Here is a 20,335-nt window from a genome sequence, read left to right as displayed (position 1 = left end):
TTACTTTCTTTGTTAACCATGTAATGGCCCAAACTGCTCAGGAAGCTACCTAAGCCTGGCCGCGCCCCCAACTCCACCCCCTCCTCTGCCTGAGTGCTGCGCTCCGCCTCACTTCCGCTCACGCTCGGGCGCAACCCTCAGGCGCTGCTGCCTTCGGCGCTCTGTGCTCTGGCAGCCCCCCACACATGTAACTCCCCTCCACTGTGGTGGCGCCAGTCATACATGGGCGGAAATACTTCCTGCATCCACGTAGCAAATCGTCTGCTCCCAAAAAACTTTCTGCCCCCCCCCCTTTGGATTGCGCTCTAAATCTTTTAGATATCTAGGAGTGCTTTTTGATTGCAACTCTAGATGCACTATTAATAAAAAGGAAGCATCTAGGAGTGCTTTTCGATTGCAACTCTAGATGCACTATTAATAAAAAGGAAGCAATGAAATATGTGAACGATATTCTTGTGATTACCTGTTTTTATTATTCTAATGGTAATCAATATGCTCTGGCAGCCCTGAGAGTGTTCAGTCATAAACTCTGATAATAAATGGCTACTTTTCTTAATCAGCAGACTCCATAGGGACATCTTTCGCCAAGTGAGATGTTCTCGAGGGAGCTTGACCAAAAAAGTTCCTATTAATAAAGAAGTCAAGCAGGGATGTGTATTAGCACCCCTCCTTTTTAATTTTTTCTTAAGTGACCTTGTTCCTTTCCTGTCCCAAGTAGATGGACATTGCCCTAAACCTGGTTCCGTTAACATCTCAACCTTGCTTTATGCAGACAATAGGGCCTTGCTTTATTGTTCTCGTGTAGGCTTACTTCGCCAGCTGAACTGCTGCCAACCTTATTGTTCGATCAATCACTTACAACTTAATTATGGGAAACCTAAAGTGCTAGTTTTTAAGTACTGGCTCCAGCTCCATTACAATAATGATCCCTCTAGCTACTGCTTCCATCTGTTAACAGAATCTGACCTTTCACCATGGCTGAAAACCATAGAGTACAAGTTGAATTCACTAAATATTTCCCTTGACTCTCTGATTATCAGAATTAGAGGCTTTCCAACTGATAAAGAATAAACTAACAGAGGCTGAATCTTTTGAATTGTATTATCTAGCCAACAAGATGTGTTTCCCCCTTAGTCATGGTATATTACCCTCTACGGGACACCCCTCAAATTATTTTTATCAACTTCAGGACCCAGAACTTCATAGCACTTTCTCACTACCCAGTTCAATGCCCTTCCTTAGCAATTTTAACTGGAAGGTTTAGAGGCATTCCCTTTTCTAATAGATAATGCCCCTATCTAAGTGGATCCACAGAAATAGTTTTGCCTGTCTTAATGGAATGCCCTTATTACTCTAACATTCAGCAGAGTATTTTATCTCCAATATTAAGTGGCATCTCTGATTTACCTGATTCTAACAAACAAAGTATTACTTTTTCTTAATAATTCAGAAATAAATGTCACTGAAACTGTGGCCAGGTTTCTTCAAGCAGCTGTTTATTTACATGGTGACATTCTTAAATTAATTTCATGTTAATTTTATGATGTTGTATTTTATATTGACTTAAGTGTTTTGACTATAATAGTACCTTTATTAATGTTCTTCTGATTGGAATGTATTTTATGCCAATAAAGGAAACTGAACAGTGCTGAATTGCTTTATGACAGGGGTGGCCAACGGTATGCCATGCTGGCTGGGGCTGATGGGAGTTGTAGGCAAAAAACATCTGGAGAGCTACCATTGGCCACCCCTGCTTTATGGGATCCCAATCTGGATACACGCTGTCAACAAGGAAATAGATAGCATTCAATCCAATTTTCTTCAGAAACTTTTAGGCCTGTGTGTGATTCTTTTGTAGGTATTTGTTTGGAAACCAACCAAAGACTGTTAGAGACCAGATTATAACATTTAAATTCTGGTTAAGTCTACATTTTAAAATCAATGATACTCCCAATTGTCTCATTTCTCAAGTTTTAGTTAAATACATCACATATAGATAAGGTATCAACTTAGAAGAGTTGCTCCCCTTGTCAGAAAAATCAGTCTTTGTTATAATCAAACAAAGACTCCCAGATATTGATTTACAAGTACTGAGAAGCTGTGCCTCTGGTAGATGTTCCCCGAGGTTAGGGATTTCTCCTGCTGGGTCACTAGCAATGTATTTTTCTTGCCTTTTTGATCCGCTTATTTGCAGAGTTTACATGTTAGCAGTTTTAAATGTATAACCTCTGGCGATACTTTACAGGAGGTTAAAAGATTCCATATGTACAAAGGATATGTGGCTGTGGTAGGAATGAAGTAGAAAGTACTGAGCATGTTTTCCTGCACTGTACCTACTATTTTGACATCCGTGCTATGTGTTTAGATCGGTTACTATAGGATTTAATAGGCCAATCCGATGAGAATAAGTCCCTTTATTTTCTTTCTACTCAAAGTGCTGTAACTATTGAAACACTGGCAAATTTCTTGTATCTGGCTTCTAAAAGGAGAGAGATGTATTAGGATTCTATTTCTCCCTTTTTGCTTCCCTCAATCTGTTATGCCAATAAAGATTGTGATGACGGGAAAAAAACGATCCAATCTTTATGTAGGGAACTGCTAACCAAGAAATAACTTAATCTTCTTGGAGCTCAGTTACAGAGCACTATCTTTTAAAATCTCATTGAACAGATGAGCCAATTCTTAGCTGTCTCTTCAATCCAATCATGTTAGAGACTATTTGTTAACACAGCAGAAACCAGTAATATGATTTATGGCTAACAGTTTTCATAAAAATAATGTAGGAAGGAGATGATTAGCTGACAGCACTACACAAAGAAATGAACTGTTTAAATGTCAGGACCACAAGAACATTCAGTATTAAAAATCATAACTGACATCAGTTCTCAGTTAAATTTATTTGTTAATCACACATCTTAAAAATACTAACATTCTTAACCTATACTGCTAGGATGTCAGAATCAGTACCTGGTTTGCACTGTAGTGTTCCAATCAACAGCCTCTGTAGATAAGACAAGCTTTTCTTGTCTTAGTTTATACCAAGGGATAGGGAACTTCCATCTTAAGGGCCGTATATGGCCCTCGAGTTCACTTGGTGTGGCCCTCAGGGATTGCTGGACCAATACATAGATTGTCATGTGGCAGCCTCCCTTGGGCCTGGCTGGCCAGTGAGGATCGTGGGGCCCAGCCACGCCATGCAGCAGCCTCCCCCAGGGCCTGGCAGGGATCACAGGGCCCAGATGTACTGTGCGGCAGCCTGCCTGGAGCCTGGCTGGCTGGCCAGAATTGATGCAGGGCCTGGAAAAGTTACTGTCACAGTTCAGTTTGCACTTGATTATCCCAGATGGTGTGGCTTAATATGCTAATGAGTGTGTGACATAAGAACATAAGAGAAGTCATGTTGGATTACAGGCCAGTCAGTCTGACTTCAATACCGGGAAAGTTGGTAGAAACCATTATCAAGGACAGAATGAGTAGGCACATTGATGAACACAGGTTATTGAGGAAGACTCAGCATGGGTTCTGTAAGGGAAGATCTTGCCTCACTAACCTGTTACATTTCTTTGAGGGGGTAAACAAACTTGTGGACAAAGGAGAGCCGATAGATGTTGTTTACCTTGACTTCCAGAAAGCTTTTGATAAAGTTCCTCATCAAAGGCTCCTTAGAAAGCTTGAGAGTCATGGAGTAAAAGGACAGGTCCTCTTGTGGATCAAAAACTGGCTGAGTAATAGGAAGCAGAGAGTGAGTATAAATGGGCAGTCTTCGCAATGGAGGACGGTAAGCAGTGGGGTGCCGCAGGGCTCGGTACTGGGTCCCATGCTCTTTAACTTGTTCATAAATGATTTAGAGTTGGGAGTGAGCAGTGAAGTGGCCAAATTTGCGGATGACACTAAATTGTTCAGGGTGGTGAGAACCAGAGAGGATTGTGAGGAACTCCAAAGGGATCTGTTGAGGCTGGGTGAGTGGGCGTCAACGTGGCAGATGCGGTTCAATGTGGCCAAGTGCAAAGTAATGCACATTGGGGCCAAGAATCCCAGCTACAAATACAAGTTGATGGGGTGTGAACTGGCAGAGACTGACCAAGAGAGAGATCTTGGGGTCGTGGTAGATAATTCACTGAAAATGTCAAGGCAGTGTGCGTTTGCAATAAAAAAGGCCAACGCCATGCTGGGAATTATTAGGAAGGGAATTGAAAACAAATCAGCCAGTATCATAATGCCCCTGTATAAATCGATGGTGCGGTCTCATTTGGAGTACTGTGTGCAGTTCTGGTCGCCGCACCTCAAAAAGGATATTATAGCATTGGAGAAAGTTCAGAAAAGGGCAACTAGAATGATTAAAGGGCTGGAACACCTTCCTTATGAAGAAAGGTTGAAACGCTTAGGGCTCTTTAGCTTGGAGAAACGTCGACTGAGGGGTGACATGATAGAGGTTTACAAGATAATGCATGGGATGGAGAAAGTAGAGAAAGAAGTACTTTTCTCCCTTTCTCACAATACGAGAACTCGTGGGCATTCGATGAAATTGCTGAGCAGACAGGTTAAAACGGATAAAAGGAAGTACTTCTTCACCCAAAGGGTGATTAACATGTGGAATTCACTGCCACAGGAGGTGGTGGCGGCCACAAGCATGGCCACCTTCAAGAGGGGGTTAGATAAAAATATGGAGCAGAGGTCCATCAGTGGCTATTAGCCACAGTGTGTGTGTGTGTGTGTATATATATATATATTTGGCCGCTGTGTGACACAGAATGTTGGACTGGATGGGCCATTGGCCTGATCTAACATGGCTTCTCTTATGTTCTTATGGATCAGGCCAGTGGCCCATCCAACACTCTGTGTCACAAAGTGGCCAAAAAAATTTATACATATATATACGCACATATATATGTTTATATATGACATAATATGTTAAAATTAGGGGATGTGGTCTAATATGCTACTGAGTCCTGCTGGGCTTTTTCTACAAAAAAGCCCTGGACCTAGGCATTTGCCTAGGGCGGTGGGCTGGGTATGTGTGTGTCAGATTAGGCTCTCCCCACATGACTTCAAATAGAAAAATAACTATTTGCATTGATTTTGCTGGTCATCTGAATCATTCCACCTCAGCAGAGCACTGTTTTTTAAAGATTTCAGGTTTTCACAGCTGGTAACATCATTAGGGTTTGTAGAATCTTTCGGGCTCAAGTGCCGTGTTCTACTGGAGAAAGTTTTCCTTCCAGACGTTTCGTTCTCAGCTGCGGAGAACATCCTCAGTGGCGTTGCAGCCAGAGCAGGCGCTCAGACCTTCTTGGCTGCTGTGCATTGAGTGGGGCCAGGGCTGCTGGAGAGCTGCTATTTCTAGGCTGGAGGGGGTGTGATGAAAGGGCAATTAGTTTGTGGATGTGCCCATTGTTTGGTGGGGCTTCCTGGAAGGGTAGTGATAAGGAAACTGGCTGTTGAATGTGACCATTGTTCTGTGTTAATTGCTGGGAGGGTTGGCAGGGGTTTGAAGATAAGGAAGATGGTTGTTGACTGTGCTGATTGTTCTGTGGAATTTGCTGGTTGTTCTGAGACTTTCTGCAATTTATAGTCTGTAGGGTGTTTTGCAGAGCTGGGTACCAAGATTGGTGGATGAAAATGCCTTCTTCCTTTCTGTTAAAATTGTGCTGGTGTTTGTAAATCTCAATAGCTTCTCTGTTCAGGCGGGTATGATAATGTGAGACTGTAGAAAGGGCTTCAGTTCTTTCAAAGTGGATGATGTGGTCTCCTTCTTGAAGTGCATGTTCAGCCACAGCTGATTTTTCTGGCTGAAACAAGCGACAGTGTCTCTTGTGTTCGGTGAGACGGGTGTTGATACTGCGTTGGGTAGTGCCAATATAGACTGCACCACAGGAGCAGGGTATTTTGTAGACAGCACAGTCAACACAGCACAGTCAACAACCATCTTCCTTATCTTCAAACCCCTTCCAACCCTCCCAGCAATTAACACGGGTCACATTCAATGGTCACCTCAAAAAGGATATTATAGCATTGGAGAAAGTCCAGAGAAGGGCAACTAGAATGATTAAAGGGCTGGAGCACTTTCCCTATGAAGAAAGGTTGAAACGCTTGGGACTCTTTAGCTTGGAGAAACGTCGACTGCGGGGTGACATGATAGAGGTTTACAAGATAATGCATGGGATGGAGAAAGTAGAGCAAGAAGTACTTTTCTCCCTATACAAGAACTCGAGGGCATTCGATGAAATTGCTGAGCAGAAAGGTTAAAACGGATAAAAGGAAGTACTTCTTCACCCAAAGGGTGATTAACATGTGGAATTCACTGCCACAGGAGGTGGTGGCGGCGGCCACAAGTATAGCCACCTTCAAGAGGGGTTTAGATAAAAATATGGAGCACAGGTCCATCAGTGGCTATTAGCCACAGTGTATGTGTGTATATAAATTTTTTTGCCACTGTGTGACACAGAGTGTTGGACTTGATGGGCCGTTGGCCTGATCCAATATGGCTTCTCTTATGTTCTTAACAGCCTTTCATCACACCCCCTCCAGCCTAGAAATAGCAGCTCTCCAGCAGCCCTGGCCCCACTCAATGCACAGCAGCCAAGAAGGTCTGAGCGCCTGCTCTGGCTGCAACGCCACTGAGGATGTTCTCCGCAGCTGAGAACGAAACGTCTGGAAGGAAAACTTTCTCCAGTAGAACACGGCACTTGATCCCGAAAGATTCTACAAACCCTAATACTGTTTTTTAAGTTGATCATTTTTTATGGCCCATGAATGATGTTATAACGCCATGCTGGGAATTATTAGGAAGGGAATTGAAAACAAATCAGCCAGTCTCATAATGCCCCTGTATAAATCGATGGTGCGGTCTCATTTGGAGTACTGTGTGCAGTTCTGGTCGCCACACCTCAAAAAGGATATTATAGCATTGGAGAAAGTCCAGAGAAGGGCAACTAGAATGATTAAAGGGCTGGAGCACTTTCCCTATGAAGAAAGGTTGAAACGCTTGGGACTCTTTAGCTTGGAGAAACGTCGACTGCGGGGTGACATGATAGAGGTTTACAAGATAATGCATGGGATGGAGAAAGTAGAGCAAGAAGTACTTTTCTCCCTTTCTCACAGTACAAGAACTCGTGGGCATTCGATGAAATTGCTGAGCAGACAGGTTAAAACGGATAAAAGGAAGTACTTCTTCACCCAAAGGGTGATTAACATGTGGAATTCACTGCCACAGGAGGCGGTGGCGGCCACAAGTATAGCCACCTTCAAGAAGGGTTTAGATAAAAATATGGAGCACAGGTCCATCAGTGGCTATTAGCCACAGTGTATGTGTGTATATAACATGTTTTGCCACTGTGTGACACAGAGTGTTGGACTTGATGGGCCGTTGGCCTGATCCAACATGGCTTCTCTTATGTTCTAAATATCCATATGGCCCTTGGCAGAAAAAGGGTTCCTCACCCCTGGTTTATACTAACAAACAACTGCAGATCTCTGCAGTTTTCAAAATATGATTACCCCATCACTAAAATCAAGCCATGAAATTCAACAAAAGGATATTTAGTGGATATTCTCACTGCACATATAAAAAATACACCTGTTGTTTCTTGGCTGGGAGTTCCCACAATTTTATATTGTCCAGGAGATTTATTTCACAGCAATACAAATCCTTTTACAGGTTTACATATTGCACTTTTTTAATGAAAATGCTTTAAGCAGCAATATATGAATCCTTGCAACCCTGTGGGTAGGAACTGGTGGATTTGGAACTGGTGGAGAAACCAGCAACAGCACACCTGAGCAGGAGAAGTTCTTATCTCCCAACTCCAAGTCCCTCTTGTTTGCCTTCACAAAAGCTTACTAATATCTCCTTACTAAAATAAACAGTGGATCACAGCCTCTTTTTGTTCCGGTCTTTCTGAGCACCAACCTAATTCCTAACATCGCTCCCTATCACAGCAAGTCAAGGAAGTGGTACTTTTACTTCAACATATAGAAAGCACTTTCCTCACACATTGCCACTTTGGAGAAGAGCAAGTAGAGGTAAGAGGGCTGATGCCACAATGCACTACAGACAGGTTATGCAAAAGACACGGTAGGAGGAAAAGGACATAATCAGTGAATGTTAGGCTGGTGTGAAGGCTGGAATGTTAGGCTGGTATGGAGCTGAGCAACAACAGCTTATCACATTCTGACTGAAAAAAGTAGCAGGAAGCAGCCCTGGAGTTCAGTAATCCACAGGATTGGCAAACGAAGAGGCATAGAGGCTGCTGGCCACACGAGTTCCATGTTTATGTAGGAAGGAAGAGAGAATACCTGTGTGACTGAGGCCCCAGGCTGTTAGGTGACTGCCCTGTTCCCTGAATGGGGAGGGGCCATGGCCCAATGATAGAACATGCTTTGCATGCAGAAAGGTCCTAGGTTCACTCTGACATCTCCAGTTAATAGCATCAGACAGTAGGTGATGAGAAAGAACTCTGCCTAAGACCCTGTTGCCAGGCAGAGTAAGATACTAACCTTGACAGACCAAAGATCAGAATCTGTCTAAGGCCTCTTTATGAGTACAAGAGCTGGTTGAAGTGCTAGTGAAAGTGGGAAGGGGCTGTCTGTTGGATTTCTTATTTGCTGTATTCATTTCAATAACTACACTGGCTATGGTATGAGTATATTTCCTGTATTTTTCTTTTTTAATACACTGAAATCTTCCCTGAGACTTTCAGGCAGGGCCAGGTAAAACTGGAAACACAACTATCACCCCCTCTCAAGTATTCCCTTGAAGACTCCTGTGCTACAAACAAATGGCCTGTAACTCACCATTTGGAAATTGCTATTGCAAAGCAAGCCCTGCAAGCAGCTCAAAAAAAAAAAAAAGCCACTGCACAAACCATTTTGCTACACTGCCTCTATGACACTGGCCACTTCCACAGCCCTCCTCTCTACACACACAAGCAGCAGCACTGTGTCAGTATTGCATTTCATCTTAAATGCCAGTCTTTGTGATTAATAAAATACCTTTTCAAATACAGCAAAACTGGTATTTTCAGTCTTATTTCCAATGTTCAAACTGTTCAACCAATAAATCAGTCATACTACCTGCATTTTTGGTACAAGATCTTAAACTTGGGCTCATGGGTAATGAATGACTACCTTAATCTGAAGTTGCTTGTTTTAGAATATAGCAATAGTCAGCTCAGAGGTTGAACTGAAAATGTGAAGACTTTGAGTACAATTGTATACCGAGTTTGTTACAAGGTGCTGGTTATTACCTTTAAAGCCCTATATGGCCGAGGACCTGCCTACCTTAGGGACTGCCTCTCTCCATATGTTCCCCAGAGAGCACTGCGATCTAGTTCACAAAATCTTCTGGAAGTACCTGGGCCAAAGGAGGCCAAATTAAAAACAACTAGAGAACAGGCCTTCTCTATAAAGGCTCCACAATGGTGGAACCAGCTGCCGGAAGAGGTGCGGGCCCTATGGGATCTTAATCAATTCCGTAGGGCGTGCAAAACCGCCCTCTTCCAACTAGCCTTCTGAGATGGAACCTGGCATAAGCATCACGCCATCTTTAACACAACTGAGATAGTAGCACCACTAAATTATATTGTTTTAGACTGTTTTTAGATTATTTAATGTTTAATTGTGAATTGTATTTAATTGTATTATCCTGTTTTTATTGTTATAACATGGCTTATGCCATGTCCTGTAAGCCGCCCTGAGCCTGCCTCGGCGGGGAGGGCGGGGTATATATTAAAAATTTATTTATTTGTATTTATTTTACTGCTGCAGCTTGAGTAATGCTGTTTTGAATTTTAGTGAATTTTTAACTTTACATGGTCAGGAATCTTTCAACACTTCAGTGAACTCTTCTCAGAGCAAGCATGGAGCAGGAAACAGTGGAAGGAGTATCATTCTTCCACCTGTTTCTTGATTACTGCACTCCTTGCACCAAGAAGTGGCAAACTTTTAATTGCTTACTCCAACTCAGAATGACACAGTCCAATCTTGCAGCTATGGCTGCTGAAACCACTATCCAAACTTAAGTGGCCAGCAGGCAGGGGCAATCACTGTTGTTCACATTGGCTATCTGCTGATCCACAGAGAATGGATAAAGCGAGTGCATTTCCTTAAAAAGTTTCACTGCAAGGTCAAATACATGTAAAACTGGAAAACACAGTTTAGGGCTAAGCAGATAACAACATGGATCTCCATGAATCTGCCACAGTAAAGAATGTGCTGCATGCAGAACTTATCAGATGACAATGATATAAAAATGAATGTGATCAAACAGCCATGATGAAAAAACATCCCACATTAGCCAGTGTGTGTAGCTTTGCCATCTAGCTCTTAGGAACAAACACAAATCTGTTTATGTGAAAAGGCCCAAATCAGTCAACTATCACAAAATGTATGGCTGGACTTCGCAATCAATGGAACAACATAATGAGCGACTGAAGTTGGGCAAATATATTTTGCAAAATTAACCCATACTAACTCTTGCTCTCTCATTTCTCAGATTTGTGTTAAAGTATTTTTCTGTCCCATGTTGCATTGTCATCATACAGGAAATCAAGCAAACTACAAAAATTAATAGTTGCAGTAGAGATGACACTTTCCTCTGATAGGACAGGTAATGCTTCACTGTAAGAAAGTGCTTAGCACTTAAATGTTTATAGTCCTAAATGCATCTCTCTGTACAGAGAGAACTATTCTTTTTTCAGCCTTACAGAAATCTGCTAATACTCCCAAGTGCAAGTGGCAGGTCTAGAAATAATCAGACAACAAACAGGTCACCACTGAGCAGCAAGATCAGATTCTGATCCCCAGATAATAACATTTGATGAACAGGGATCTAGTCCACAACAGTTTATATGCTAGAATAAAAACCTGTTAGTCTTTAAGATCTCTAAGGTACTAGGAGACTTCTGCTTATTTTTGACCCCAGGATAGTAAACATTTTTTGATGTTAACTATATTGGCAGGACTCATTTCATTTACTGTTAAAATACAGACATTCAGAAATTTAACAGGTCACTTTTGGACAATCCCTCAACACTGCTAATATTGTGCTTCTATCACTCTCAAAACACTTTGATGTTATACAAGGTCTGCAAGTAGTAAATTCTATTCTGTACTCAGATTAAATTTGCTTGAAACAGCTACTAGTTGACAATATTTTGGTAAGGATTGGGGTAGGAAAACAAATGCAAAGAAAGGAAAGAAGGACAAAAGATCTGTATTGGCAGGGGAGGACAGACTCTTGGAAGCACATAAAGGCATCAAGGGGATAAGACTGCACAAACTCTTGCACTAACTGCTGGAAGCTTCAGACTGCACAAACTCTTGCACTATGTGAACACTTTCAAACTTTTATGCACCACATGAGAACTAGAAGTTTAAAAAACCCCTCAAAAGTTGAGAAATCTATAAAACATACCAAGTTGCATGTTACATGGTACACAAATGACTGCATGGAATGTGAATAGCCCTATCTATAGTGTGAACACACAACCTAGAATTAAGAAGGGAGTCTGCCTATTATTTATGGTCATGGCTCCTTTTTATAAAGGAACATCGTCCCATGGTATCCAAGTAATTTAGCTTTTACTCTGGATTGCTGAAGGACAATATAGATTTACTCAGTTCACCAAAAACCAGTTGTCCTGATGCACCGTCAAATGCTCAGGACACATTCTGTTTGCTCTATAAAATCTGAAGTTAGCTTCATAGATTCACAGTTGCCCTTGTGCTGCTTAAGTTCTCACAAGCCTACCACAGGCTGGCTTTGGGTTCCCACCATATTATGTAAAAAGGTAAATATTTCTGGATATCCCCAGAGTCTGGCAAGAATTTTGTTGCTGTTTTGTTGTTGTTGTTTAAAAAGTTTCTCTCTAACCATGGGATTGATTCTGGAAAAGTTAAAAATTATGGAGTAATACACCACACAGATTGTGGGCCAGTCTCTTCTCATCTCTCCAAGATACTTTCTAAAATATCAATCAAATTGTCCAGTCCCAGTAAATAGCCATCCTCCCAGTTGCCTTCCTGCCAAGGGATCCTATGGTCCAAGGTCTGCTCATCTGGAAGAAGGGTAGTCTTTCCAAAATCTATGAGCCACACATTGGCACACCCATTATCATCATGCACAAACAGCAGTGAACTTCCAATGACCTACAGATGGAAGAGAGAGAGAGAGACAATAAGAGCTGTTTTCTGAAAACTCTCAAACCTTATTACGGACAAGGGTTTGCAGTTCATGGGCTTCACCATCCACAAACTTGGAGCCAACAAGTTAGCCTCTGAGATGGATCCCTCCTTTTCAGGATCTAAATTGCTAACACTGCTCAACAAAGTCTTCTTCTCAATTCTCTGGGCTAGATAGCACAAGATTATACAGATAAAGAAACCACTCAAATTCATGGACAAAATTGTCACATATAGGGATGGGCACGAACCGGCCCATGAATGAAATTTCATCATGCATTTTGGCCAGTACATGGTTCGCAGAGCAATGTTCACAAACTGAAGAGCCATCATGAACTTCTGTAAATTTGGATGCCACTCACAGCAGTTCATGAAGAGCAGAAAGCAGGGGTTTAAATGGTTCGGTGGGAAGGGCGGGGTATAAATTAAATTAAACATAAACATAAACAAACATGAACTGATACTAACTGGTTTGGTTCATGAACCAGCATATCAGTTCATGGTTCAGTCACGAACCATGAATCAAACTGCAAAAATGTGGTTTGTGCCCATCCCTGTTCCCACATCACACCCACACCTTCAATCTGAAGCCCAGAAAATGTATAAACTGTTACTTAATGCAAGCATAGCACTTAATGAATCTCAATGAGAAGAAATGCATTCGAGATTTTTTTAAAATATCATTTCTTCCAGCTCTTGATTTCAATGTGGTCATTCACCCAAGAGACAAAAAAAAAGGAGGGGGGGGGGAAAGGAGACTGATAAACTGGCCCTAGAATTCTATGTTCTTGCTCTTACACAAGCCTGCTCCTGCACCCTGTGGCACGGCTTGCTTGCAAAGTATGATCCTTCTATGCCTAAAAGTGATGCTGGCAGGACGGAAGAACTTACCTATGTGAGTTTAATCTAGGGTTGTCAACTGCCTGACAAAAAGTCTGCATTCAATATAGGTTTAATAGCATAATAGCATGATATCTACTCTTAATAGCATGATCTCTACCCTCCCGCCATGAAAAATTTCAGCTATCCATTTCCACAGATTAAGACATTATTCATGGGACAGGACATTTTTACCCAGGGCTGTTAATACTGGGGTTGTGCAAACTCTGGTTTGCACAACCCCAGTATTTTGTTTAAGCTGGGCTGATATGTTTGTAAAGTTGCAACATTAGCACACGTGCAAAGGACCTGCCTAGCTATGCCTCTCTGACAAGCTAACACATATTGTGGCTGTGGCCTACAGTTTAAACCAGACACTGGACACATACAAGGTGACACAGCCAAGATCATTTGTCCCATTAATCTCACATTTAAATCAGGCCTTATTCTCTGTTGCTACACACCACAATTTGAATAAAGGCCAATTCACTTAACTGTGTAAGTAAAAGGGACCTTGCTTCAGAGAAGAGAGGAATGAATGATCTCCAAATTGATTCAAGACATTTTATACAGCTGACATTTCCCATGATTACTGTAACAACTTCCTCTGTAATGAAGTGGCAGTAGATCAGTAGTACACGGAACTGCCACCTTCAACTCACCTCATGCCGTTTAAAGAAGTCAGAAGACTCAAGGATGGTTCGAATTTCATACAGGCGCTTCAAGTATTTTTTCTGTTTAAAGAAGAGAGAGGAAACCAAGACTGTTTAAAAATCTACTACCATATCAAAAAGGAAGACACAATTTAAAAAAGGAAAGCCTGATCAACTCTGATACAGAACAGTTGTGCCCCTGAGTAATTTGAGAGTTATTTGAAAACTAACATCAGCACAAACTCCAAAACCTCTGAGAGTGGGAGTTTCAAAGGATAACATTTCTGGCAAATCACACTCCACTGTTGCTTAAGCAGCAAAGCATATCTTGCAAAGATGTAATACCTTTTAATTTACAGAGCAAAACAAAAACAACAAAGTATGAAACAACACTTCATTAAACCCATGACACTTCACAACAAACTTTCAGTGAGAAAAACAATTTAGTACTTTTCAGTGAGAAAAACAATTTAGTACTTTTCAGTGAGAAAAACAATTTAGTACTTCTCTACTAACACTACATCTGTAGCAAAGGCCTTTTGCCTCTTCAGATTAAAGCCGGCAGAGCCCAAGGCTCTTATGGCTTGATCAATTTGTGAAACCAAAACTGTCAAAGCAGCTGTATGTTCTTGATGTAAGTAGTAATTGTCAGATCAGAGATACACTACCCTGAAATGTCTAAGTCACAGGATGAATAAATTATGTTGCTACATCAAAGCCCAAGAAAGAAGTATCACGGATTTACTCACATCCTTGCTTACTGATTCCTGAAGACTTCCTTCCTTCTCCAAGCTAAGAAGAAACAACACTGTGGTTTTCCCTCCTTTGGGATTTTTTAAAGGGATCTCTGCTGTCAGACAGGGGCCATACATTAACAGTTCTCCCCCATGATACTAGCTGTTACACTATATATATTTTAGTAATTACCTGTCACTTACCCTTGGGACTACTATTATGCATCAGTGCTACAACATCAACCTAGCAGCTTAGATCAGTGAGTCTAAGTTTGATTAATGTATTCACATACTAATTTGAGAGGGAGACAAATGTATATTTTGAAATTTACAAACACAGGAACAGGCCAAGGAATCGTCATTACATCAGGACTCGCTGCTACATCCCTGTATCTTTCATAGCACACCCCTCTGCACTACACAACATAAAGCAAACTTTGAAATAGAAATATTTAATTTTCCCCTCAATTAAAAAATATCAAAATTCATTATCAACGTCTGAGCTGTACACTATAATCATGTGAATTAAGTATGTATTCCATGAATATATTTTCCTGCTTCTGCTGAACACTGAAAGAATCCCACTGCCTGGCTGCTGGAAATTCCACAATTCTGACCCTCAATCTCTGGCTTCTGAGAATTCAACAAGAATCCCACACAGTTGCAAGCATATCTTTATAGCTATAAAGGAATTACACTTTTTTAAATGGAAGCTCCAGTTCTTGGGCTGCTGAAATGAACCACAAGTGCTGTTTCTAAATGTGAATAGTCCTAACATGCACAAAGCCCTGGTCATAATCTTCATCAAGTGTTTCACCATGCAGGGATCCAGCTCTTCCTCAGTCCAAATTACCAACTACCATCAGCAAGGGAAGAGGGAAACAAGGAAACAACCCTCCCCATTGGTGCCTGGATATCACTCTGCCTCACCACCCAAACAACTTCTTTCCAACTGTATTTTAATTGATATTTGAATTTCTGTAAAGCACTAAGAGTTTTTTCTGTTTTTAACCAGAAAGTGAGGTAAATGAATGCATTTGTAAGAATGTGGCATTTAACTGAAAAGTCAGGAAGGCAGAAAACTCAGGAATGGTAACACCACATAGATTAAAATGCTACAAGAACTCACATGTAGATGATTATGTTTCAAAAATCAGGGCTTACCAATATAGCTGTATCTCCCTTAATAAATTCCACGAAAACTTGCCGAACTTGCTCCCGTGTCTTGGTTGTTTTGAAGTTGGTATTACAGGTCCCATCAGCTTTCTTTAAGCCACAAAAGGAAGAGAGAGCAGACAAGTAATTTTGGCCCAATACCGGCTTTGTTTCACTGCTTCCACACAGACAATGAACTGTTGAGCACTCATTGTCAATGTAAGTGCAAAGGAGCATCCACATCCAAAGGAGAAGGAGTCTCTATTCTGCACTCACCTTTACCCTGCCTGCAGAAAGAGACCTTTTCTGCCATTTCCCAAAGAACTGACTGGCCTGTAATTGCCCAGATCTCCTCTGGAACCCTTTTTAAAGATGGGGGTGACATTTGCTATCTTCCAGTCCTCAGGAACGGAGGCAAATTTCAATGAAAGATTACATATTTTTGTCATGAGATCCGCAAGTTCTTTCAGAACTCTTGGGTGTATGCCATCCGGGCCTGGTGACTTATTAGTTTTTAATTTGTCTATCAGTTGTAGGACCTCCTCTCTCATCGCCTCAATCTGACTCAGGTCCTTCAACACCCCTCCCAAAATTAGTGGTTCTGGAGTGGGCAAACACTTCTCATCTTCCACAGTGAAGACGGAGTCAAAAATGCGTTCAAATTCTCAGCCATTTCCCTATCCTCCTTCAGTAATCCTTTTACCCCTTGGTCATCCAAGGGCCCCACTGCCTCCCTGGCTGGTTTCCTGCTTCTAATATATTTGAAGAAATTTTTGTTGGTCTTTATGTTTTTTGCAATATGCTCCTCATAGTCCCTTTTTGCCTGCCTGATCACAGTCTTGCATTTGATTTGCCACAGCCTGTGTTCCCTTTTATTAACCTCACTTGGACTTGCTTTCCAACGCTTAAAGGAATCCTTCATACCTTTTACAGCTTCCATTACTTTGTTTCTTAACCATGCAGACTTTTTTTATACCTATTTGTGGCTTTCTTGATGTGTGGTATATATTTTATCTGAGCTTCTAGGATTGTAGTTTTAAATAGCCTCCAAGCTTCCCCAAGGGTTTTGATTCTATTTACCTTTCCTTTCAGTTTCCTCTCAAACTCAAGCCACAGCAAAACACTTATATGGAAGTGGCTTTTTTGGTCATCGACTTTAAAGGCAGCCATAGCATTTGTAAGAAAAGCAAAAAAGGCAGAATTGATCACTTTTGCCCACTTTTCTGTTGATAACAGATGCACAAGCCCTTTTCAAACACTGGCAAGCCAGAAGACAGGGGGACCTCTGTCTTCAGAAACAACTGACAGCAGCACAAGCAGGACTGAGCAAACTACTTTCACAGTCTATTCTTTACTCACAATAACCCCCCTTGGTTTTAAAGGGCAAACACACAGTTATAAGTGGACATGGTCTTTGGTAAACTTGTACTTCAAATTAGCTGAGCCCAAGATTAACAAAGTATTTGGAAAAGCCCACCTGCACTTGTATATCTTTATTTTAAGAAGCTCACATGAACTGTATCCACACATATATTTGCAAGGTAAGTTTTGAAGAGCATCTGAATGTTTAATGAAACAGCCCACAAACAGAAAGTCTAGAATTTTACTGCTGAAAGCTATACTGCGACTGGAAACCCCAATGCAGAGTATGACAAAACTAGCCCAAATTTTGATATGAATTTAATTGCCATAAGTTAGTCTAGCTGCATTCTCTGCTTGAAGATTGTAGCATTTTGAATGTTTTTTTCCCTGACGAAGCAAATGAATAAAATGCATTCAGAGGTGGAAGAGGCAATACAGACTTAAGACAATGACAATGGGAAGCAACATAGCATTACTGCGTGGCAAGCTTCTCCCCTGCCCTTGAAACTGTGCTTGGTTCCCTAGAATGTCTGACCTTTAAACAGATACAATCATTGGGTTTTTGAGGCTTCTCAACAAGTAGTGAGGAAGTAAGCTTTAACTCTTGCCTAGCATTCTGAAAAAAACAGATTCTACACTATGCAGCCACGCCGAATTAACACCAAAGCATGCATTAAGCATTTTAATTCTTGCAAGTGTAATTCAAATGCCCTATATCAAGGAGCAACTGTTATCAAAAGACAAAACAAGAAGCAGGGAATTGGTATCAGGAAGCTGAAGTATGTGTTCAGTATTTTTCCTACTTGCTGCTCTCTATTTCAAATTCATCTCAAGTAATTTTTCCCACCACAGGACTTCCAGGGTGTTTTTTTTATGTGGGCTCCCCTTGAGGAAAAAAAAAGTGGCATTTGCTAGTATTGCATAATTTGGCCTTTAAAAGCCCAAGCGCAAGGCAATGTTACCTGGCAGTATGGCTGAAGTGATCATCTTAGAACTGTTATGCTCTCAGGTTCAATCATTTCAGATGTATGTGTAGTTTGTGTTACGGCCCTGCCTCTCCCTCTGTTAAGAGTGCATTATACACATGTACCACTTGCTTTTTATAATGTAAATTATATTTAACTTCCCATCTCGTATATATTATCACAATGATTAATGCTAACACTTATGAAAAACTAGACAAAATTCAGCTCTTGCTTCCACATTGTAAGCTAGTCAGCCAGCATATATCCACATGAAACACAATGTCTTCAAGTAGAATAAATTAATTGCAGGGCAAGCCTATGCACAACACACACTGTTTCACAGATTTTCCTCCAACAGGATAAATCTCTTTGCCCTGAGAGGTGCAGTCTCAGACATAAAAGTAGGTGTCTGACAGAATATGGGAAAGTTATGCAACACCAGTGCTTATCGTGGGCAGAGAAAACCAGGAGAATTCTGAAGCAATGTACTAACTGTAGTGTGCTTATGACTACAGAAAAGGAAGCCTCTCCCAGCTGCTGTCAGATGGCATGATAACTGGAGACAACATTCTGCACAATCAGCCTAAGACTTGTGTGGGGAGACAATCTGAAAGCATTCTCCATATTTTTGGGACAGCACCAAAGCTCAACATATCTTGTGACTGAAAAAAACTCTTAGAAGTGTAATTTTGCCAAAATCAGAAGGGAGATAAGTTCCTTCTTTTGTTTGGAGTACTTATTGGATGGCCAATAGTTGAGCAGAATGGATTCTGGGGTCCGAGGAATGGTTAGTGGTTCCAAAAGGTATGGGAAATTATTATACAGGATAAAATAGCGTCCCAACTTACACTTAGCGATAATCCTAAGGCAGGAGATTTTTTTGTCGAAAAGTGGTTTAACTTTTTTGATCACGTGAATGCTAATGTGTCTAAGCAGAACAAAATGCCAACGAAATATCTAAATTTTGTTTTGTATTGAGGTACATTTGCTCTCACTAATGACCAACCCTGGAAGCTAGGCTGTGGGACTTAGAGTAGCTGAAGACAATATAATTAACCTCCCCCCCCTTTTTTTTTCTTTTTTCGTTCTTTTTTTTTTTCTTTTCCCTCCTTCTTCTTTTGTTGGTATTGTTATGGTTTGTGTGTGTGTGTTCTGGATTACTTTTCGATGTTTAAAATATTGCAACATTGTATTTCTTATATGGAAGTTTTGTTTTTGTTAATAAAAAATAAAAAATTTTGAGTTTAAAAAAAGAAGTGTAATTTTAATTTAGTTATCACAACAAATGTCTTTTAGGATTGCAGGGCAATGGAGCAACAAAAGTAGAGAATGCCACACATATCTGGTGCCTAATGGTATTGTTGATTTATTTTATCAGATACACACCATGTGGGGTGGGGGACAGTGCCTGTCCCTACTTCACTACATTGACCAAATAATCTCCAAGCAGTCCAATGGATGACTAGGACATTCTCTGCAGCAATGTAAACAACTGTTATGTATAACATACACACAACCTCAGGAAGAGACAGAGTAAATGATAAATATTTCAGGAAAAAATCCTGTTCATACAGGAACTCATCACGGTTGTCCTCTATTCCAGGGGTGGCCAATGGTAGCTCTCCAGATGTTTTTTTGCCTACAACTCCCATCAGCCCCAGCCAGCATGGCCAATGGCTGGCGCTGATGGGAGTTGTAGGCAAAAAACATCTGGAGAGCTACTGTTGGCCACCCCTGACTATTCCTTTGTTTTGGCTACTGAACCACTGGGAAGGAGGGCAGCATGGTATAGCCTGATCTCATCAGATTATTATTATTACTAGGAATAAGGCCAGTTGTGAGGGGAAATACAATGGGCTCTAAAAAGAGGCTCTTACTTCCCCTACCCCTACTGTCTTCCTATCCACTCACCCAAGTGGAGGCATTCACTTGGTGTCTTCACACCCACCCAATGCAGTTGTTTACTGTAAGATAACTGATCTGACTTCAGCTTTACACCTCCTCCCCTCTCTCTGCAGCCTCTATCTAGGAAAAGTACAGTCTTTCTCCACAATGAGGACCAAAGCAGCTTACATCCTCCTCCTCTCCCCCTTTTGATTTGCACAACCACCCTGTGAGAAAGGTTAGGCTGAAAGTCTGTGACAGTCTGAAATCACAATGTGGACCAAAGCAGGAGGGAAGTGACCTCAGTAGGGTATAATGACACAGAGTCCACTCTGCAAAGCAGTCATTTTCTTCAGGGGAGTCAATCTCTGCCATCCAGAGAGCAGTTGTAAACCTGATCTTACCTGGAGATTGGCAACAGTTCCCCAGGAGGAAGTGGCTGGTTTGGAGGCTGGAGTCTATGGCATTGTACCTGTCTGAGGTCCAACCCCTCCTCAAAACCAACCCTCTCCACGCTCCACCT

The 20,335-nt window shown here is 41.3% G+C and overlaps 1 protein-coding gene and 1 long non-coding RNA gene across 2 annotated transcripts in view; both read right to left on the bottom strand.

Annotated features, from left to right (window-relative positions):
- Window positions 1-20,335, bottom strand: part of LOC132590295 (uncharacterized) — a 394,082-nt gene that overhangs the window by 70,910 nt on the left and 302,837 nt on the right. The window lies entirely within an intron of this gene.
- ITPKA (inositol-trisphosphate 3-kinase A) overlaps window positions 11,849-20,335 on the bottom strand; it is a 105,931-nt gene continuing 97,444 nt past the window's right edge. The window contains exons 5-7 of the mRNA XM_060262320.1: window positions 15,611-15,712; window positions 13,722-13,793; window positions 11,849-12,147 (exon numbers count right to left, since the gene is read on the bottom strand). Coding sequence (XP_060118303.1) covers window positions 11,944-12,147; window positions 13,722-13,793; window positions 15,611-15,712 — 378 coding nt within the window. The 3' untranslated portion in view covers window positions 11,849-11,943. The remainder of the gene's footprint in view (window positions 12,148-13,721; window positions 13,794-15,610; window positions 15,713-20,335) is intronic.

This window comes from Heteronotia binoei, chromosome 21 (genome assembly GCF_032191835.1).
Source record: "Heteronotia binoei isolate CCM8104 ecotype False Entrance Well chromosome 21, APGP_CSIRO_Hbin_v1, whole genome shotgun sequence".
Classification (NCBI taxonomy): domain Eukaryota; kingdom Metazoa; phylum Chordata; class Lepidosauria; order Squamata; family Gekkonidae; genus Heteronotia; species Heteronotia binoei.
The sequence above is the reverse complement of the archived record's forward strand: the minus strand, read 5'-3'. Positions and strand labels throughout refer to the sequence as shown.